The following is a 23611-nucleotide window of genomic DNA, read 5'->3' as shown; positions in this document are numbered from 1 at the left end:
CCTTTAAAAAATGTGTCCAGTGAAATGATCATTTCACTAATTCTGTTAAGGTTGTAAATGATACTGATATATTTAAGTATTTCATTTCGTGGGGGTCTAACATAAGTGGTAGTAAGTTTTTAATTCAAATCCCACACCATCATCACAGATATATAGGAAAGGATTGACTTCTGTGATAACAACCTTGTATAGTCCTCCTTGGTTGGGTTTTTTTGTTTGTTTTTTGGTTTGTCTTATATGGTGTACACAGTTTCTTGGGTTTATAAATTTCTTTTGCCAAATTTGGTAAGTTCTCAGTCAATATTTCTTTCAAATACTGTTTCAGTCCACTCTCTTTCTTGTCTTTCTGGATCTTCAACTATACTAATGTTAGATCTTTTGTCCCACATACCTATTTTTTTTCTAGTCTGTTTTCTCTGTTGTTCAGATTGGGTGAGTTGTATCATTCTGTTCTCAAGTTTACTGATTCTATATTCTTTGTCACTCTACTGCAGAACCCATCCAGAGAGTCTGGCCTTCTGTTGGGTGAGGAGACGCAAGATATCCTATGGCTGCGCTATTTTTTTTTTTTCAGTCCTATGGTCCCAAGCCAGTTTCCTTTCTTCTTACAACCTTTCAGAGTTCTCCTTTGGTTGTCTTCTGCATCAATTCCAGGATTTATAGTTGGGCTTAGCAGACAAAAATACATTTATAGCATCTCAACTATAAACTGAGAATCTCCCAATAAATCTATTTCCTCTCTTGATTTTCAGTCAATTGTTTTATTTTGTGAAGGTAAAATACAAGTCATATTATTAAATTTGTCCATAGCAAGCAGTGGTGATCTTGCAAGTCTTGCCATTTCTAAACTCAAAGCTTTCAGTGGCCTCACAATATCCATGCCCTCTTTCACCTTGCCAAAGACTACACACTTGCCATCCAAACACTCTTGTCTAGTCAGTACATGTGAAAAACTGGGAAACATTTACACTGGGTCCAGTATTTGCCACAGACAAGATTCTGGGACCTGTACGCATCTAGATAAAATTTTTGTTGTCAAATTTCTTCCCACAGATGGACTTGCACCAGTGCCATTATGGTGTGGGAAGCCATCACACTGGCACATAAATCCTGGAATAATTCTGTAAAAGGAGGGACTTTTGCAACCAAATCCTTTTTTCCCCAGTGCTCAGAGCATGAAATTTTTCTGCCGTCTTTGGAACTCTGCAAACAGCTTGAAGGAGATGCAGCTCCAGAGCTTGACCTTGTCAGTGATGTTGTCTATGGCTTTGCAAGTAGGAGGTCAAGAGGTGGCAGCATCTACAAGTGGTCCGATTCCTTTATTTTTATATTTCTGGTTACTTTTTTTGAATGCCAGAATGAGCTTCATATTAATTATATTTTGTAATTATTATATAGTTATAAATGACATATATCCTATATTATCACTAATATATAAAAACTAAACAAGTAACTTGAATCAATGGTTGATGGTGCCTTTCTCCAGAGAAGATTTATATTTGCATCTAGCAAGCAATAAAGCTAAGGGTAGATCTCCCTGATCTGATGAAAGACTGAGGTGATTTGAAAGCTAGGCTTCGGCCTTCGTGAGAGCTCATCTATTTTGAGTTCACCCTAAGCACAGGATGCAATGGATCTTTCAGGGTTCTCAACTAAAAGCCCCTCTTTTTTTTTACAGGTTCTAAATTCCAATTCTGTTTCCCAATGCTGCATAATTACTAAAACCTCTGCTTACAATCTCCACCGCTCTGCCACCGCTTTCTGCTCAACCTATAGCTGTACATGTCAAGTCAGCCAATCATTCCACCAGAAAACCTGCACAGAAAGTTGGTCTCATCCCTCTGAGCTTTGTTTCTCTCCAGAATGTTGGCCTTTTAGGTTCTTGTCTTCTGCCTTACTCGTTTTCCAAAGGCTTCACACAGAATTTTTAAGATATATTTCCCAACATTTCTAGTTGTTCTCAGTTGGGAGTGTTGGCTTAGAAAAAGTTACCCTACCACTGATAAAAACAGAAATCTCCCCCACCCCCAATCATAGCTTGTTTTATGATATGAAAAGATGTTCCAGGCTTATTTTACAGATTTCTTGGCTCCAATCTGAAATAAGCCATTTTTCCAAGCTTCCCTAAGTTCCTTTCAGTGGCAATTATTATTTAGAGAACAGAATCTGGCACTTGAAGTGCGTAAGGCTTCCTACATTGGTTTCTGGGATTTTCAGCAGAGGGAACTAGGAATATATTTTTAAAAAAGAGAATAGATCATGAGATCATAATCAAATTTCCAACTCGAAGTTAAGATCCCAGGATTCTCACCCACCTTCTCTTACCTGCATTTCTTTTCCACCCCAAAATCTAGGGCCTGAATCCAATATAATTATTCAGTCACGTTATAGCATAACCCCACCAATATCATTACTAAGTGAGATTACTAAATACAGGTATGTTTGCAGTTCTTTTTCCCCTGAGGGCATATCCCATTAGAAACATACAAATTATGTTGTTTCATACAAATTATTATGTTTCAAAGTCACTTAAATACCCTATTGCTTCAGTCTCAAACATGATAAACGTTTAGGTTCATTTATTTGTTTCCTTTTACATTTGATCTTTTTAGGGACTTCTTTTTCTCATTTTAATTTACCTTTGTTGTATAATATGGTAAAATATTTGCCCAATTCTAAAGCCTAACACACACATACATTCAGAAAACTGAATCCTGTTTCTTCTACCCCCATCCATCCCTCTTAGAGTAACCATTTTTATTAGTTATCAGTTTACCATTTCTTAGGGTCTTTGTATATACAACATAAATGTACATATTTGTAGGCTTCCCCTTTTTTGAAAAGTGAATAGCGTTCAATAACACTTTTCTCGTGCTTTTTGTATTTAGCAATATACTCTCCATATGACCACGGAAAATATAGGTCCAGTTCATTTTTACACCTACTCCATTTTTAGTACTCCTTTGTGCCCACATGCTATATTTTACTTAACCAGTACAATCTGAGCCCAGATTAAACTGCTTTAGAATTTTGTTTCATAATTTAAATTCACACAAAAACTCAAATGTCTCACCCTGCTGCCTAGATAACTAACATATTCTAGTGTTTGCTGTCACCACTTTAAGCAAAGAAATTATAGACAAGAAACAAAATATACTAACAAAGCCCATGCCCAAACCCTTGCTGCAAGGTTCTCAATTAGAATATACTTCAAAATCACCTACAGAGCTTTAAGGAACACAAATGACAAATAATGGAGTCTCAACAGAAACCCCTCTCAGGTAGGACCCAGCATTGCCTTGGTGTCTTTAAAACTTCCACAAGTGATTCTAATACCTGCTCCAAATTAAGAACAAATCTTTCATATACAATCTTGGGATTCCTAAGTTTTTGGCACTACTACTAAAAATATGCCCACATTTCAAAGTTTCATCTTTAGTCAGAAAATTTTTATCTAATTCCCTAAAATCAAAATACAATGATGTGGACCTCCCTGGTGGTGCAGCGGGTTGAGCGCAGCACTGTGGAGCTGTCCGCAGTCTCTGAAGCATGGGTTCAATTCCCGGCTGGCCAGGAAGATACCCACATGGCGCTGCAGACCTCTCCTGCCTCACCCGCTGCTCCCCTCAGCAGTGTATTTCAGTTCGTCTGGCTGTTCTGCCCCCCGCTCTGTCTCTGGTGAATTCTCTCACCCTCCTGCACCTCTGGCTTGTACCCCAGCTCTTGTATAAATAAATAAATCTTTAAAAGAAAATACAATGATGTAAGCTCATCATGAAATTTTATTCATACTAATGACACTAAAATATAACGGGTTAAGCACATGTCCTAATTATTAAAAAAAATAATTCTCATTATAAATAATATAACATTAAAAATGATTGCTATAGACTGTCAAGTTAGGACTTGACTCTTACTACACCCATCCATTTGAATATGAAAAGTATAGCAGCCATGAAATGTGGCTCCCTTATATTTTTTAAAAATAACAAATCATCTAGTTTGAAAGAATCAATAAAGGGAACAATTCCTTTGCTCAAATCCAGGACTCTGGCCTTGATCTTGTCCAGGATCCACTTTCCCATTACACCCCTCTAGGTAATCCCACCTGCACTCATGGCTTCATCTACCATCTAAATGCCAAAAACTGCTCAAGTTATAGTTCCAGCTCAAAACTAGAGCCATGTTTCAGACCCATTGTTTCCTCTGTAAAAAAAAATAAGTCATTAAGCTCCCTATTTCTTTTACCATTTGTCTTTTTCACCATTTTATCATCATCTACCCTATTTTTCAAAACTTCGTATCAACTCTTTCTTTACTCAATCCTATTAATTCAGTCCATAAACTCATTCTCATTTTTGTCCCTCTACCATGTCCACTGCAAATCTCAAACCCTAGTTCAAATTCTCCTCATCCTAGCCTGGTCTTCTGCAGTGGCCTCTTCACTAGTGGCTCAGCCCAGCTCCTTACAGAGCCACCTGTGAGCTTCCTCAAAGGCCAGTGTGATCACATCTAAAACTACTTGGAAACCTTTGCTTGCATTAGCACCGCATGCAAGGTCCCTCACAATCCAACCAAACTTGCCTCTCCTGCTCCATCTATAGCCACTGCTACCCACACTGCGCACCCCAACTGTAGCAATACTGAGTGCCACTCCCATGCCTCAATTTACCTGCCTGTGAGTCCCTATGCCTTCGTACAGCCTAACTCCTACACCTAGAATAACTTCCATTCTTCCCTCCCTCTTGCTTCCCCACCTAGTAAACTCCTAACCACCCTTTCAAAGTTCAGATCAAATGTCCACTGGAACTTGAAATACATCCAGTGTTTTTGTGCTGAGTTGAGTGATGCCGTCTCTGTGTTTAGACTCATCATGTGGTCTGAGTATTACAGATACAGAGGAGTATCTCTGCATTTTCTCCAGTGCCTGAAACATCACAGATGTTCATGTAACATTTGCTGCCTAATGAATACCAATACTGATTCCAGCAAAATTTCACAATAACAAAAATGTTCTTGTAATCAGGAAGTTTACTACAATGAAAGCACAGGGTAGTCACATGCGTATAACCATGACACATTGAGAGAAGAGCATTTCAGGGCTTAAAGAACTGGACGCAGACTTCTGAACACTGATTCTACACTGTACCTGAGATATGGAGGTGACTTGAGGACGTCTAATAATTTGGTTCAAGAACCAGGAGAGTCTAATAGTTTATGTAAGCAACCCCTTAAGCATCCCTATGAAGAGTGTTTGTATTATGTTTTTCAAAACAAAAACAAAAGCCCAAAAGACAGAAGGGCAATGCAACAGCAAAAACTAAGAGTTTCAGTTCTGACAAAATGCAACCAGAAGTCATAAAATATGGCTCTGACACAAGCTTATTTGCCTCTCCTCGGGTGTGTTCCCCTCATTTTCTTTGCAGATTCAAGACACATCCTTAGCTAATAATGTCCGACATGAAATTAATTTTATGGGGGAATATCTCTTCTCATTGAACTACAGTTTAGCTATAATGATACAATGGCCTATTCTCAAAGATTCAAAATGTTAGTGACCTCTGTTAGCTTCTTTCTCTATTTTATCTCCTTCATCAAAAGTATCAACAATTTATAATACAATCACCATCAAAGGCTTTCTTAGATTTATACTTTCATTCCCATTCCCACGGCTACACTCCACCACAAGAACAAAACAATTCATGGTACTATGACTGTGAGAGTCTCTAGTTATCTTCACAGCTTCCAAGACTTGTCCACAAAGTCTGCTAAGCACCCCATAATCAGAATAACATTCATAATCACTGATATCACCATGTTACTATTCTTGTCAAGTGTTTACAATGACTCTGCACGGACTATGGAATGACATCTAAACTCCCCATTCTAATATTCTGACTACTAAGGCTATCAATCCTTTCTCTCTTATCCTAAGTCATTTCCCATTACTGCCCCTCAAATGCTCCAGAGCCATCTCATTTCTGTTGTGTTTCTGCTCATACCATATTCTCCCTCTAGTCCTGAAAACCAGTCTGTCTTCCCCCACCCCCCATCTATAGTATGTTCTGGATCGTTCTTTTCTATCTAATAATGAGATACTCTCAGAGCCCTGAATATTAGGCAAAAATAAGCACAAACAGAATTACATTCAACCAAAGACCAACCCTACTGGCAATCAGCTCTTAAAAACACGCCTTTCAGAGTCCATGTAATTACACAGTAATGAAGGGAAAAAGTAATGAGGTAGAATAAAGAGACAAAAGAAGCTTAAGGATCCTGATATTTAACTCCAACTGCTCCTAGCCATCTGACACCTTTTATTTGCATACCACCTTCCACTTTTCAGAATTTTTTTAATGGCTATTTAAGACTACAAAGACACACACCATCTGGCTCCTACCTACAAATGGAGGGTAAAATACCAGCAGAGTCTTAGATAAATTTTAGAAGAATTTGGTGATAGTCTGGAAGTGTGAACAAGAAAGGAAAAGACCTCAGTTTTCAGACTGAGTAGTATGATATGTGCTGAGAAAACTGAAGACTGAACAGGCATGGGAATAAAAAAAATCAAGGGTTCAATTATAGTATTTAATGTCCCAGGACTAGGGCCTCCCTGGTGGTGCGGCAGGTTGAGTGCCACGCTGTGAAGCTGCCCACAGCCTCTGTGGTGTGGGTTCAATTCCCGGCCAGGGAGACACCCACATGGCGCAGCAGACCTCCTGTCTCACCCGCTGCTCCACTCAGCAGTGTATTTCAGTTAATCTGCCTGTTCTGCTCCCCACTCTGTCTCTGGTGAATCCTCTCACCCTCCGCAGCTCTGGCCTGTACCCCAGCTCTTGTATGCATAAAATGAATAAATCTATTAAAAAAAAATAAAGTCCCAAGACTAAAAGAACATCTGAATATGAGGTGTACATATATCATAGGATTGAGTGCAGATACACAGAAAGTATAGAGTGTAACATATACTCTAATTTTTAGAGATCAGAAGGAAGAAGAGTTTGCAAATGGGAAACAGACGTGCCAGAGTTCACAAGAAGTTTCCCAAAAGGAAGCAATAAAATGTTATGAAGTTTAGTAGGATGAAATAGAATTAACCACTGAATTTGGGAAGCTTTTGGTTGCTACTCTTATATATTCTGATCACAGAGAATAAAAGAGAACATCAGAAGCAAGGAAGTCAAAGATGGCAGAAAGAGACAATTTCACTTTCAGGAGTTTTGTTGTAAAAAAAATTAAAAAAAGACAGTGAAATGAGGCAACATTTGGAGGTACCATGAGATCAAGAGAGAGGTATCTTCCCCAGAGAAATAGTAACCTGTAGATAACTATTAATTGATTCAAGAGTTTGGCAAAGATAGACAGTTTCTTAGTATGTCCTTTTTTTCATGACATTGACAGTTTTAAGAAACACTATCAAGCATTTTTTAGAAATTCCCTCATTTTGAGACTGTCTGTTTTTCTCATGGTTAGATCGGAGTCATGAGTATTGGGAAAGCCAAATCTTTAGGTGCCATGTTACCGCCTAATCACATTATATCAACATGTCTTATCACTGTGATGCTAATGATCCTTTGGTTATGACAGTGTTTGACAGACTTCTACACTCAGAAATTACCATTTTCCCTTTTTCTATGTTTTATTCCTTGGATAAGAGTCACTAAATTCAGCCTATACTCAAGAGGGGTGATGGAGAGAAATTAAGCTCCACATCCTAGAAGGCAGAGTAACTCAATTATTCAGAATTCTTCTGTAAAATTTATCTCTTCTCATCATTTATAATCTATCCATCTGTTTACATGCAATTTTTTAAAATTATGAAATAAGTCAAACCATTCATGAGGAGATCATTGTTGCACATGTAATCCCAAGATAAATATTCATGATACATAAACTCCTATAAAACAATTTAAAAAAAAAACCCAAGGAACAAATGGAAAAGGAAAGAAAAAGCAATTGATTTAAAAAAGTAAATCCAGTGGCATTTTAACATATGATACTAGTGATCACGGCATTTCCTACTCATTTGATTAGAGCAAAAATAAATAAATAAATAAATAACTAGAACACCGAAACAAGAATAATGGGAATAAAAACTGGACCAATCCCGTTTAAGAACTATCTAGCAATATCTAAAATTGCAGCACTATTTACAACAGCCAAGCTATGGTAACAGCTAAGTGCCCAAAGACAGATGAGTGGATCAGGAAGATGAGATATATATACACAATGGAATACTGCTCAGCTATAAAAAAATTCTTGCATCTGTGACAAGGACGAAACCAGACAGGATTATATTAAGCAAAATAAGAGAGAAGAAGAAAGACAAACACTGGGTGGTACCGCTTAGATGTGACTATACAGAAATAAAACAAAGGGTGAGATAAAAACCAAACCAACCAACAAATCCTAGAAATCTGACTGTAGAATTGAGGCTGCCAGTGCGGGAGGAGAAAAGGGGAGAGCGCAGTGGGAAGGGGGGCACAATGGGCTGGGGGACCTACAGTGGCATGGTGGTGGATGTGGTTTGCTAACATCACCCGAAGGGATCAATCCTCTACTCCTAAGTCACATACGCTACCTCAATAAAAAATAAGTAAATAAATCAAAGTGCTTTGATCCAGTAAATTTACTCCTAGAGTTATGTCACAGAGAACAGTCTTAAAGCTAACCTGGGTTGGTACATGAGAATGATATACAGGATCAGGACAACTGAAAGGAAAGACACTTCTAAACAATATCTTCTATGCACTCTCCTTCCTAAAAATCTATAGTCTTGCTGGTCTCCCTTCACAACTTAGGGAAGAGTTTCTCCTCTGGCAAAAAGCAAAGGCATTCTTCAACCCAACCTTCCTCAAGAATGCAAAAACTTTCAGGGCACCTATCAAAGAATAACCCAAAAATATCAGCACCCATTCTGAGGAAGTAAATGACGCTGACAGGGTAACAAATACTTCTGAAAATCAAGTGAAAAAAGAAAAAGTCATTCTAATTTTCTGCTTACAAAAAATCTGACAGATAGATATAACTCAGGTGTCACCTGGCAGATACCTAAAAAGAATTTTCAATGAAAGATTATCATTTCGGGCCTCCCTGGTGGCGCAAGGGATTAAGCACCACACTATGAAGCTATCTGCAAACTCTGTAGCACAAGTTCGATCCCCGGCCGGCCAGGGAGAAACCCACCTGGCAAGTCAGACCTCTCCTGTCTTGCGCTGCTCCCCCAGCAGTGTATTTCAGTTGATCTGCCTGTTCTGTTCCTCACTCTGTCTCTGGTGGATCCTCTCACCCCCCCGCATCTCTGGCCTGTACCACAGCTCTTGTATGCATAAATAAATCAATCTTTAAAAAAAAAAAGATTATCATTTGACTTTTGGCATATAATTTTTTTTAAAGATTTATTTGTATTTATTTACGCATACAAGAACTGGGGTGTAGGCCAGAGTGGGGGGAGGGGTGAGAGGCTTCACCAGACACAGAGTGGGAGCAGAACAGGCAGATCTACTGAAATACACTGCTGAGGGGAGCAGTGGGCAAGACAGGAGAGGTTTGCTGCACCACGTAGGTCAGCTTCCTGACCGGGGATCAAGCTCATGCTACAACGGCTGGAGATAGCTTGCTAGTACTGAGACTTTAACCGCTATGCCTCCAGGGAGGTCCTGGCATGTAATTTTAAAGTACCTCAATAATTTGACAGGCACTGGCACAACAAAATTTCTTCTACCTAAATAAATAGTAAGTCTTCTCTTCATGTCTGGATAAGTTCTAGGTACTACACTTGATCTTAGCCAAAAGGCCGAGAAGCAATGGATAAGTTCTTGGTTCCTAGAAACTATTACTCTAACAGAAAAGCATAAGAAAGCAGGTCCTTCAAAAAATTTTGTTCTGTTTAACATTTTCAGCGATTCTTTTTTCTTCATCAATGTTACAATGTAATGAAGGGACACACTTGAGGACCTGTTGTACTTTTTTATATTAACAAGGTTTCTCAGTTTTACATTTACCAAGGGGAAAAAATTAAGATTCACACTGACCTTCAACTCAATCTAGCAGTAATTTTTATCATCCACAGATTTTTAAAAGTACGATCTGGCTCAATAAGTTTTCCCCATGAAAATCTATGTATTATGTCTAAAATTTGTAAAAATGTGTATTATAATTTAGATGGTTTTCTTAGTTGTTCACTAAAAAGAATTATAATGATTAGTTAATTCAGAAGGAAGTCAACATGTAAGGTCTCATAGTCACAAGAAGCTGAAAAAAAATTCATTTACCTATCAAATGAATTCTTACTACAGAGAAGAAGTTTGATAGGACACTCAACAAGCTATCTTTGAACACAAAATATATTAGAATAAAATACGATGGGGAAAATAAAAATACATACAAATTAGTGCTCATGAAACTGATGAAATCTGAATAAGGTGAAATTGGTTGTATCAATGCCAATTTTCTGATTTTGCTCTTGTACTACATTTATGCAAGATGTTAACATTTAGGGAAATGGGTGAAAAAGAGTTTGGCACATCCTCAACAAATGAAAAAGAGTTATCATATGACCCAGGAATTCCACTCGTAGGTATATACTCAAAAGACATACAAAAACATATACATAAATAGGCACAGCAGCATTACTCATAATAGACAAAAGGTAGATATAACCCAAATGTAATGGATAAATAAGATGTGATGAGTACATATAAAAGCACTATTATTCAGGCATGAAAAGGAATGAAGCACTGATACATGATATCACATGGGGAAATCTTGAAAATATTACGCTAAGTGAAAGAAGTCAGCCACAAAAGACTGCATATTGATAATAACTTTTATATAAAAAGTCTAGAATAGACAAATCTGTAGACAAGAAGCAGATTATGGTAGCCAGAGGCTGGGAAGAAGGAGGAATGGGAAGTAACTGCTAACAGGTACAGGGTTTCTTTTTGGCATAATGAAAGTAGTCTGGAATTACAGCCTCGCTGGTAGCACAAGGGGTTAAATCTCAGCACTATGAAGCAATCCGCAGCTCCAGCAGCATGAGTTCCATCCATCCATCCCCCACCACCACCACCAGGGAGCTAACCCACATGGCACAGCAGACCTCTCCTGTCTTGCCCTCTACTCCCCTCAGCAGTTTATTTCAGTGGATCCACCTGTTCTGCTCCCCACTCTGTCTCTGGTGAATTGTCTCACCCTCCACGCACCTCTGGCCTGTACCCCAGTTCTTGTATGCATAAATAAATAAATCTTTTTTAAAAAATTCTGGAATTAGAAAGTGATGATGATTGTATCTACCTTTTGAATACACTTAAAAAAAAATCACTGAATTGCACATCTCAAAATAGTGAAATACATGGTATGTGACATCCAGATGAGTGGACAGAATCCCTAATCTAGAAAAAAAAAATTAAATAAAATTAGAATGCAAATAAAAATTGAAGCCAGAAAGTAGAGACATGCAAAGGAAGTAATAAACATCAACATCACCACTAGTTACTCCTGGTAGAAAATATGGTGAACAGGATTAAGGAGGGGTAACATAGGAACTTTGGTTGGTACCTGCAATATTTTACATTACATAATTAACATTATTATATGGTAATAATATTAACAAGGAAAATCAGCAGTTAGGTTATAGGTACATAGATTTCATTTTATTATTCTCTGTATCTTTTTCATAGGCTTGAAATAACTCTTATTAAAAAGAAAATAAAGTTAGCCCAGAATCTGAACCAGCACCAAATATATGACTGATTTCAAGCAACCAATTACGTGGTCAGAGTTGGTCAGTGTTTCTCAAGCAGCAGGCCAAACAATGTTCTAATTAAAAGATAGTCATGGCATTTATTAAAAGAGAATATAATATTTAAATACAAATTATGAAAGGGCATAAAATGAATCTAATTCTGCAAATCTGTCTCAAGATCATCTTGCCAAATCTAATGAAAACCGTTATGTAGCTTAATAAGATGCCTCTAGGACTTCAAAAACCAATGTTAACAGGGAAAAATTAGCTCACAATCATAGCCAGTTTGGCATTTTCATTCAATTTAGAAAAAATGATGCACTTAAGAAATATGCTATTTGCAGAGAAATCTTTATAAGTAGGATTTCTTCTATCATTTTATCTGCTATCATTTTATCATTTAGAAACAAAACAAAAAAATCCTAAGAAATCACTTAGGTATAAATGCATAAATGCCAAACATTAGGGCAGGAAAGCTGTCTAATTTTAGAGCACAAAGCAGAGCAAATTAAATCTCTATTTTAATATATACTTGATCCCAAAATAAAACGTAACTTTTTATTTGTTTCAAATCATGCTTTTCCTCACACAGTTAATTTAAAGTACATTAAATAGCATTTATCACATATTAAGTCGATAAGACATATATAAAGATAAAGATAAAATCTTTATAAATATCAATACAAATTATATTAAAATGGGGCCTCCCTGGTGGCACAAGGGGTTAGGATGCAACTTATGAAGCTATCCACAGCCACTGAAGCATGAGTTTGATCCCCTGCCTCGGAGCTACCCACATGGCGCAGCAGACCTCTCCTGACTTGCCCACTGCTCCCCTCAGCAGTGTATTGCAGTCAATCTGCCTGTTCTGTTCCCCACTCTGTCTCTGGTGAATCCTCTCACACCCCACACCTCTGGCCTGTACCCTAGTTCTTGTTTGCATAAATAAATAAATCTTTTTAAAAATTATATTAAAACATATGTTATGATCCTTACTAAGAAATTACACTTTATTTAAAATCATAGTATCGGGGCCTCCCCGGTGGCGCAGCGGTTGAGCGCTGGGTTGAGCGCTGGGTTGCGAAGCTGCCCGCAGCCTCTGCAGCGCCGGTTCGATCCCCGGCTGCTCCCCGGCCACCGGAGGAGGGTCCCACATGGCACGCAGACCTCTCCTGCCTGCCCGCTGCACCCCTCAGCAGTGTACTTTGGTCCTTCTGCCTGCTCTGCTCCCGCTCTGGCTCTGGTGAATTCTCTCACCCTCCCGCGCTTCTGACTGTACCCAGTGCTTGTATAAATAAATAAATAAATAAATCTTTTTATAAATAAATAAAATCATAGTATCAAAAATTGATAATTTTAAAAAGATTTTTTCAAATTCCTGAGAGTCTATAAGATCATACATTTTTGTGAAAGAATTTGTGAATCAAAAAATATAGGAAAGGGGCCTCCCCTGGTGGCACAGCAGTTGAGCGCTGGGCTGCGAAGCTGCCCGCAGCCTCTGCAGCGCAGGTTCGATCCCTGGTTCCCCGAGAGGGTCCCACATGGCGCGACAGACCTCTCCTTCCTCACCTACTGCTCCTCTCAGCAGTGTATTTCGTCAGTCTGCCTGTTCTGTTCCCCGCTCTGGTTCTGGTGAATTCTCTCACCCTCCAGCACTTCTGACTGTACCCAGTGCTTGTATAAATAAAGAAAGAAATCTCTTTAAAAAAAAAAAAATAGGGGCCTCCCCGGTGGCGCAGCGGTTGAGCGCTGGGTTGCGAAGCTGCCCGCGGCCTCTGCGGTGCCGGTTCGATCCCCGGCTGCTCCCCGGCCACCGGAGGAGGGTCCCACATGGCGCGCAGAACTCTCCTGCCGCCCGCTGCTCCCCTCAGCAGTGTGCTTCAGTCCTTCTGCCTGCTCTGCTCCCTGCTCTGGCTCTGGTGAATTCTCTCACCCTCCCACGCTTCTGACTGTACCCAGTGCATGTATAAACAAACAAATAAAATAAATAAATAAAACATGCCTCTAAAAAAAATAAATAAATAAATAAAAGGACAGACTTCTTTAAAAAAAAAAAAAATAGGAAAGGCAGCTTTTCTCCCTGCCCTTCTTTGAGTATTAGATGTCTCTTTTTTTCCTTTCTCCTTTTCCTAATAAACTTGTCCTTTTAAAATATTAAAATACACACACACACACACACACACACACACGAAACCCTGGTCAAGAGAGGTGGCTTTTGTGTTTCTTAACAGCATGTGACACAATTTCAGCCCTAATGCTTATAGGTATATTAATAAACAGATTAGAAAATTCTTAATTAAAATATAAAAAGTACCAAGAGAAATTAATTGGAAAATTAGTTCAACTCAATACACTACACTGCTAATACCAAATTCTAAAAAAGCAGGCAATTCAATCATGATTAAAATTAACTTCTACAGGTGAAAGACGGAATTGAGTAAACAAATAAATAGCTAGAATGCCTTCACTTAAAGAATTAAAAACTTAAAGTATGAACTCAAACCAGGGTCTCAAGTGCTAGAAGTGGTTAAAGGGATATGACCAATAAAATGAGAAGGAAGAAAAAAGCAAGATAAACAACAGTCACCACCCAAGAAGGAAAATTTAGAAAAAGTCTGGCTAATTAAATAAGGGGCTAGTTTGAAAAGTAGAGGGAGAAAAAGGCAAAAAGAAGGAAGAAACTAAGAAAATAAAGGATTGAAATAGTATATAATATAAAGTCAGGAGTCACTTCTGCTACAATGCATTTGGGAAATTACTAAAAATGACCTAACAGTGTAAATGGGGAACATGAGTGTAAGTTTCATAACAGGTTAGTTAGTGGCTGATAAATTTTCAGATACAATTATTTCAAAAAGTACAACCAGTTTCACTTCACTTTGAAAGACAAGATGGTGTGACAAAAGAAAAATCATGATTTCTTTTGAACCACAGTACCAGATACTTACTTCTATATTTATTATTTTTTAAATTTCATTTATTTATGTGCAGAAGAACTGGGGTGTAGGACAAAGGTGAGGTGGTTGAGAGGATTCACCAGAGACAGACAGAGTGAGGAGCAAACAGGCAGGTTTACTGAAATACACTCATAAGGGGAGCAGCGGGCAAGACAGGAGAGGTCTGCTTTGCCATGTGGGTAGCTCCCTGGCCTGCGGAAAATCAAACTCAGACCCTAGAGGTCTGAGTTTTATTAAATCAATAAAAATTGTCTTGATCATAAGCATATTGTCTTTCTCCTACATATTTATCTGTGCTCAATACTGTTATAAATAAAAAGCATTTGCCTATCTTGGGAAACTTTCTCAGAGGTAACATTTAAATATCAAATATTCGCTTTCAAATATACCATAACTTTTGCAATTATATTGACATTCACACTCAATTTTTCTTTTTACTTAATAAAATATTTTCCCCTTTCAAATAAGTAAACTCTATCTTCCAGGAATCAGTCAAAACCTTTCAATGTCTACTATGTATTTTATAAAAAGTTAAGTTTTCACTCAGTATAACCAATTTCACACAATATAAATATATATATATTGTTGCTTCCTCCTGTAATTCTGTTTCTGCCATTACAAACTTAGGGCATGGACAGCTGCCATCACTGGGCTCTGCTAGATGGAAACCCCACACAGCACAGTGCTCACTGCAGCAACCTCCAAGAGCCAGCAGAACGCATTTCCACAGTGGATCCCTCACAGCTCCTCATTAATGACTCAGTGAATTCCTGATAAACTGCCATTACTTGATAGAAAATTTTCCAGACCATTCCCAATTTTCATCATCAACACTTACTGAGTATTCACCAAAGGACAAGTTCCAGGAATATGCACTGATGTCACTGTTCACCTGCCTGGCACTGGCTCATTTCAGGTAATGTTACATGAGTTTTCTTTCTCCGTCCATTGCTCCGCCTTTCTCAGTCCCCACCATATAGGGGAGCTGAACCTTCCTCCCCCCAAGCTCCAGAGCACATGCTCTACTCAAGTCTGACCAATCAGAACATTCCCATGATCCCAGTCACAGCAATTGCTTCAATAAAACACAAGAGACCAGTGACAATCACCCCTCCTTATTTACTACAAGCTCCTAAGGAAGAGTCATTCTTTTCCAGCAGAGGATGCTAAGTCAGTTTGACTTCACTTCTGGAGAAACCACATGAAAAGATTCTGCCTGAGAGGGAAGCCAGTAAAGACATGGAGCAAAGCTATGAGACAGCAGGAGAGACTAGCTGGTCGCCTGGCTCAGACACCCACGAAACCAACAACCCCTTGACTTTTCTGTCACAGAAACAAATACATCTTTTCCACTTTTTTCACTTAAGCTTGTCTGAGTTGGGTGTCTATCACTAAAAGAACTGTGACAAAAATCATATCAATAGAATTTACAGATAGACTGACAATTAGTGAGCCCTCAAAGGTGAAGCTAACTAAAGAGAGCTAAAAAAACAGGCACTGAGAACAGTCTTATCCCTGCTAGAGGTTGACAATCCCAGTTAAGCAGTATCAAAGAAACAAGACTATTGCTAGTGGTAAACTTTGGGTTCAGATCATGTGCCCGTCAAGATCAAAACATTGGGAGACTTGGCAGGAACATGTCAGGAATTTAGAACATGTTATCAACTCTAAAACGATAAGGCCCAAACTTGCTGGTATGGAATATAAAGACTTCGATGATCAGGTTCTCCCTGCCTCTGCATATTAGGAACTGTTTTATATTACAAAGGACAGGAAATCCAGTCCTAACTGGCTTAAGAAGAATATGGATTGCCCTTACCTCACAAAACCAAAAAGTACAGTTTCAGGAAAGGCTTGATCCAGACATTCAGGAAAGTCATGTGATCTCCAGTTCTATTTTTCTGCCATCCTCCCTCTTCTAGGAGTAACTCTGACTTCAGGTGGGCTCTGATCACAGCAGCAATGCTAGCTCTAAGAATTCTAGGGCTTACGAGCTCACCACATAGACGAAAACCCACAGAAAAGTTACTGGAAGTGAAGGGGAAGGGGTAAGGCTTTTACCATCTTGCAGTCTCATATCCTACTATGCATCTCTCACAGGTTATGCTTAAGTTGTGGATTCAGTTATGTCCTCTAAAGAGAGATGCTGAAGTCCTAAGTTCCAGTGTCTGTGAATGTGACCCTATTTGAAAACAAGGTCTTTGCAGATATAATCAAAATGAGGTCATGCTCATATATTCAGCATGCTGGGTGTCCTTATGAGAAAAGAGACACACAGACACACGCAGAGTACTGTGTGAGATGGAAGTGATGGAAGCAGAGACTGGAGTGATGAATTTACAAGCCAAGGACTGCTGGAAATTCCAGAAGCTGAGAGAGAGGCATAGAACAGATTCTCCCTTAGAGTGTTTGAAGAGAATATGACCCTGCCAATACCTTGATTTTAGAACTCTGAACTCCAGAACTGAGAGAGATTAAATTTCTGTGTGGTAAGCTACCCACTTTGTGGTACTTTGCTACAATCACCCCAGGAATCTCATATACTAAGTACAATAACCTATGATTCTTTGCACAAGTTTTCTGCTCCTTTGGGAATACCCTTCTCCTCTCAGATTTGCCCAGTATTTTCTTCCCTGTGATACCTTCCACCAGAGCCCCCCAAAGTGTTACTCTCCACCATAATGAGTCTAGCACCTGTATTTTTATTAGTAAATCCTAATTGCCTGTACACATAGCTACCTTTCCTTCAGAATTATAAGCTCCCCAAGGGGAAAGCAGGTTCTGACTCTTGATTCCTATGCAGCTGCCTAACTTCAAATCAGGGCACACTATCTAACTTGTAATAATCGTTCAGACACTATCTGTGAAACGAATGGGTTGATGAATCAACTCGAAAGGAGATAACAAATATGATTTGGAAGAATTAGCTGTTGTCGATCACAGAGAAGTGAAATGAGCCGCAGGGTACTATCTATTGATAGATAAGTAGCAAGGAAAAGAAAGAAGAGCGGGCTGGAAGAAGCATGCTGAATTTAGCAAGTATGCAGAAAAACTATAAAATAGGAGGATTTGATTAGGGAAAAAAGGGATGGGTATGAGCAGTGGAAGCCTTCTGCTAAGGGTCATTTTACAGATAGTAATAGTGTTTTTAAATAGTTTCTAAGCAAGACAGGTGACACGCGTTTTCAGAGCATTTATATGACAAAGGGTAGCATGGACTCCGGATGCGGAAAAGACCAGTTAGGGAACAAAAAAGGCATCTCAGCAATGAGGTGAAAGGCCAGATGCACCAAGACAGCAACAGGAAGACTGAAAAGAGGCAAATTTATCAAGACTCTAGAGAAGAAAGAGTATCAGAAAGAGTCAAGGATTGTTCCTAAATTTTACCTTTGGTTATTTCAAGTACAATCTGCAACTGAAATTAGGAAGGACAAAGGAAAAGACTTTTTTTTTTTCAATGAAGATAAGAAGTTTGGTCTTAAACACGGCTCAATACAAGGCATCAGTAAAACACCCCAATGAATGTTTTATTCCAATAAACAGGCCAGTAAATGTCCAATAAATATGTACGGTAAGAAAAAAAAAAAGATGTATGGCAAACAAAAGACGTGACAGATATGAAGTCATTTAGATAAAGATGGCTTTTTAATGTCAAAACGTATTGCAGAATTTCATTCCTTTATTCCATAAATAGGTTTTGTGCACTCTGTCCCAGGCGCTGATGGAGGCTCTGGGAATACCACAGTGAACAAAACAGATAAAAATCCCTGCCCTCATGGAAATTATATTCTTCTGGGGAAAATACACAAGCCTAAATATGATTCATTAACATAAATTTAGGCTGACTCTGATTAGTAATTAATTCAGGTTAACCCTGCTTAGTACTTACTGTAAGAAAAATTTTTACCTTTTTCTATTTTTTGTTTTTCAGAATTTTCATTTTGCTAGTTAGGAATGTATTTATATATGCAGTCCAGCAGCCAGACAGGTTCAGGTGATTTGTTTTTTAATGCTAGCTTTCGTGTTGTAACAAACCTATTTTCCCTCCTTTGTTTCTCAGTGTTAGTTAGAATTAGGTCAGTCCTCCCAAAGAATGTTCATACAGGGTGATGAACTCAGAATAAATCTGAGGCAAATGGTACAATGAAAAACATGGGTTTGGGAATTAGATAAGGCCTGAGTTCAAACCCCAATTTTTAATAAGTATGGGACCTTGGGCAACTTATTCAGTATCTCCATGCTTCAGTTTACCTATCTGTGAAATGGGACTACTAGCTTCACTCTAAGGAGTAAAAGAGAGATTTCTAAAAGGTACTAGATGCAACACCTCCAAAAAATGGAGAAATGCTGGAAAAATGGTGGCAGCTGCTGCTATGATGAGGTCTACTATTATGGCTGCAAGCGGTGAGCACAAAACACACTCAAAAAAATGCCTGCTGCTTCACTAGGTTACTCTATTCTATCCTCCCAAAAGTTTTGTATAGCAGGAACTTAAAAGAATTATCAATAAATGCATATTAATTTCACAAATGGGCTTGGTATTATGTTTATTCTCTAACTTGGAATGTCTCTATCCTCCAAAGAAAAATTTCAGTGGTGATGTCACAAAGAGAAAAAAAAAAAAAATCACTAAATGAGGAAGCTTCACATCAAAATGAATGAAAGCAGCAGTTCATAAGAAATCATCCATCAAAGATTCTATAGTTATTTTTATTAAACTGATGCCATTAACCTTATCTTCTGTGTATCTATCATTTTGGATAGAATTAAGTGATTTTCAATCTACTACACAATAATGCAAATTTTATACAACATCCTTAGAGTTGTCCAAGATTAAATGGCACAATGTATATGAAAACGTTTGACCAGCTTCCTGGTATAGAGCACACAATCAGTGACAACTTTAGTGAAACCTGGTCCTACATTTCTTTCGATTAGTAAAAAGACCTATAGCAGCAATTATATAACACAGGATTTATGGAACCAAGAAGCTCTAAAAACACACTAATTTGGTGTTGTTTCAAACAAGAACGGTATTCACTCTAATGTCTCTTAGTTTAATAACAGAGAGGTCTGTGAATTAAATCAAGATACATATCACTATAATCAAAATCAACATTTGTCTTTCTCTACAAAATTCAACTAAAAATGTGATGAAACCTTTTTTTATTTTTAAAGACTAGAGAACATAAATTCCTCTTACTTTCATTTTTAGAAAAGAAAATTCCAGAAGCCCACAAAACAAAATTTCATCATCAGGACCAAAGTCATAACTGTTTGTCCAGGAAAGAGCACTGACACCAACTCAAACTGACTCATACGGAATGCTCACAATAACCAGGGGAGCCCCTTCACTGACTCGTGACACCATCTGAGACAACCAGTGTCAGGACTGCCTGTTCCCCGCAACAAGTGGCTCTTCTCCAATCCTCTGGCCTGGCCATGTGGACATGCAGACCTGCTTCTCTCTCCCTGGCACTCTCCCTCATATGTAGATGATGCCAACACTTAACACCTGTAGATACCCTGAAAGCATCCCAATTTCAAAGTGTACAAAATTAAATTTATCTCAGATCTGCTCCTTCTGTGTACCGGTGTCTGTTACTAGCATATGCATCCTTTCAATCACTCAAGATTGGATCTAGTTTTCTTTCTCTCATCAACCCTCTCTCTTCTCAACAGCACACCAGTTCAAAGAAAGAGCTGTCTAATCCCTCACAGTACTACCTAGAGTCTATCCCTACTTCCTGACCCATGCCAATAGTTCCCACGTACTTGCTTACCATCTCTCATATTTAATATGAGAGATGAGTCTAACTTCTCTGAATATCACAGACAGATTGATCTTGATATGAATGTTCTTCCCCAATTTATAGGCCCCCACTGCCTGCCACTGCATCCCACATTTTCAGAACTTGAAGGACTCTCTTCTGACTCAATCATCCATTCACTTGTTCTAAGAAACTCCTCAAATTCAAAATGCTTTGACCTCACCTTCAAGGCCATTCCTGCTCTGGCTCCAATCTATATAAGGAGATGTCGTGAAAAGAATAAACTATGTCATGCCACTGCTCATGGGCTAAAGGTCAAAATTCTCAGGTGTGGCCCCCTGCCTATATGTCTAGACTTGCCATGACTTTCTTTGCTCTCTCTGCTCCTGCCACCTGCCCTTCGACCCAGCCTGTCTACGCAGCCTGCCACAATCCTTCTCATCACCAAACCTCTGTAAATGTTGGCCCCTCAACACTCAATCCCTCAAGCAGGTAATGCCATTGCACCCCTCAAATCTCAACTCAAAAGTCACTTATTCAGTCACTAAACTTACTACTCCAAACTCAGTAAAGTCCCACTGTCTCCTGCTCTTCACCTCCACAGCATTAAGCAAAACCATACTAAACTGGTTATTGGGTTTCTTATATCCCAGCTAGAATATAAGGTTCACAAGAGCAGCACTGTGACTTGTTTATCACTCAACCTAACTAAGAATAACATTCAACAAATACATGTAGATTAATGTAACCTGTAAATCACCTAACACCCTAAGTGAGTTTCAAGACCAATCCCACTACACATCGGTCAAGAAATCCCTTGATTTCTCCATGCATAATAATAATAAGCTCATCTTAAAGTTCTCTGACCTCACTGACATTAGGAGGCATTAGGCATTAGGACATTAGAAGAATCTACAATTCTACCATTACAAAGGTCTCTCAAAAAACATTCTTCCATATATCCTGCCACTAGGAATACTTTACTTTCTGGTCTCCACGATTTGTTTGTGTCCTTCCTTCCATCTAGAATCCCCCACCCCCAACTCCACATTTCTAAATGCTGCTTAACCTCAACTGCTCAAATCCAATGTCACCTTTTCCTCACAGTCTTCCTGGCATCTCCCTAGCCAGTCACAACTTCTCTACCCCTGAAATCTCCACAGGTTCTCCGTTGCCTCGTTCAGGTCTCAGATCAAATGTCACTTCAAATGAGAAGCTTCTTCTAAAGTTACCCACAGGTTATAATTCTCTATCAGACTATTCCCTTTTACTTTCTTGATACCATTTACTATTTTCTGAAATTAACTTGCTCGTTTCTTTCACTTATTTACTTGGTAACTGCCAGCTTTCCCCACTAGAATGTAAGATCCATGAGAACAGAGACGCTGTCTGTCTTGCTCTTCATATTTCCCCCCTCCTCCATATCTGACATCAAAAGTACTCAGTAAATACCTGTCAAAGGCAAGAATGAATCTGTAGCCCTTATGACCAGGGTTATTTGTATGTGTATCTTTCTCTTGCTATATCCCAAACTCCTGGTGCACTAGGCCAAAGTCTGGCTAATCTGTTTGTATTATCTAGATATTCTTGCACAACTGAAGCAAATAACAGATAACTACTAATTAATTAATGAATGATCGCTCCAAGCACTGCCCTAAACCCGGCCAACTCAGAATTCCATATTCTCCAGAAACCAGAGCAATGAGAAAGCTCCTTCTATGCCCTGTCCACAACCCACCCTCTTCCAATCTGTCACCTCCACCGAGCAAAAGGCTAGTTTCTTCCATTTCCTTCAACCAACCACCACTGGTTTTTCTAGCTCCAAAATCTCACAATCCTAGCCTTTCCCTTCTTTCTCCACCCCACAAATCAATTCCAGGGCCTTGTTTCTTCAGAGCACCCACTATCTCCAGCAGATGGGGAAACTCACCAGGTCCTAGGGAATTAGTGGATGTTAAAACGAAGTGTTTAAGTAAGACTGGCTCGCTCCCCTTGCATACTTTTTAACCGAAATAGGCCTCGTTTCAGAGACTAGCCTTGATACTCTTTGGGACCCTAAGCTTTCTCCCCTTGCAGCCCACCGCACCCAAACACCGTTGGGTTGCCCCAACCCTTGCCTCGCACCTTTCCATCTTCCAGTACAATAAGACCCCAGGGCAGAGAGCGAATGGTCCTCGAACACTGGGGGGCGGCCCTACAACCCTCCCCCCACTTTCTGTCCGGCATTCGCCTCCGGCCTGGAGATGCCTCCAGCGCGGGGCGGCTTCTGCCTCCCCTGGGCCCGACCTCCCAGCACCCCCAGCACCCCAGCACCCCCCCCCCCCGCACGCACCTGAAGCGGCCCCCGCAGTGCTGGCACTGCTCGCCCACCCAGCCGGCGGGGCACACGCACTGGCCGGTGCCGGGGTTGCAGCGGCCGCCGTTGACACAGGGCCGGTCACATTCCTTGGCCTCGGCCGCAGCAGAGCCCGACACCACCGCAGCGGCCGCCGCGGCCTCGGCAGCCCAGGGCAGCAGCAGCGGCGACGGCAGCAGCAGCGGCAGCAGCAGCAGCGGCAGCAGCCGCGGGAGGCGCAGCCCGGACCCCAGCCCCAGCCTCCCCGCCCCGATCGCGCCCCGATCCCGGCGCCGCTCGCCGTTCCTGCCCGTGGGCGCTGCCGCCGCCGCCGACCTCCGCCTCAGCCTCGCCTCAGTCGCCGCCGCCGCCACCATCTTCCCGGGGCTGAGACGGCGCCCCGCGAACACATACACACACCGCACGGCCGGCTCCGCTTCGCCTGGCCGTGCGGGGCGGGGCTGTGCGGACGGTGGCTCGCGCGGTCAATCCTGGGGGCGGGGCCAGGCGGCGTGGGCGGGGCCACGGCTGCGTGCGTGGGCGGGGCGCGGCGCGGCGTGCAGGCCCGGGGGCGGGGCTCTGAGCCGGGTGGGGCCCGCTGAGGGCCCTGCTTAGGTACCCAGGCGCGGTAGCGCGATCAGGTTTTTTTGGTCTTGGGTTTTTTTTAAAGATTTATTTATTTATGCATACAAGAGATGGGGTACAGGCCAGAGATCCTGGGGGTGAGAGGATTCACCAGAGACAGAGCGGGGAGCAGAACAGGCAGACAGAAACGCACTGCTGAGGGGAGCAGTGGGCGCGG

The 23611-nt window shown here is 40.3% G+C and overlaps 1 protein-coding gene and 1 pseudogene across 3 annotated transcripts in view; both read right to left on the bottom strand.

The window, feature by feature from the left end:
• The window catches only part of ATRN (attractin), a 112618-nt gene extending 89369 nt beyond the window's left edge, over nucleotides 1–23249 (bottom strand). For 2 of the 3 annotated variants that reach the window (XM_037498292.2, XM_054697514.1), the window contains exon 1: nucleotides 22807–23248. In XM_037498292.2, coding sequence (XP_037354189.1) covers nucleotides 22807–23186 — 380 coding nt within the window. In that variant the 5' untranslated portion in view covers nucleotides 23187–23248. Of the gene's footprint in view, nucleotides 1–22806 lie in introns of all 3 variants that reach the window. The other variant, XM_054697521.1, reaches the window with a different exon arrangement.
• Nucleotides 9628–9808, bottom strand: LOC119237789 (U2 spliceosomal RNA; annotated as a pseudogene).
• Nucleotides 23250–23611: the final 362 nt, after the last annotated feature.

Source organism: Talpa occidentalis, unplaced genomic scaffold, assembly GCF_014898055.3.
Source record: "Talpa occidentalis isolate TD23 unplaced genomic scaffold, MPIMG_talOcc4v2.1 talOcc4.10, whole genome shotgun sequence".
Classification (NCBI taxonomy): Eukaryota; Metazoa; Chordata; class Mammalia; order Eulipotyphla; family Talpidae; genus Talpa; species Talpa occidentalis.
The sequence above is the reverse complement of the archived record's forward strand: the minus strand, read 5'-3'. Positions and strand labels throughout refer to the sequence as shown.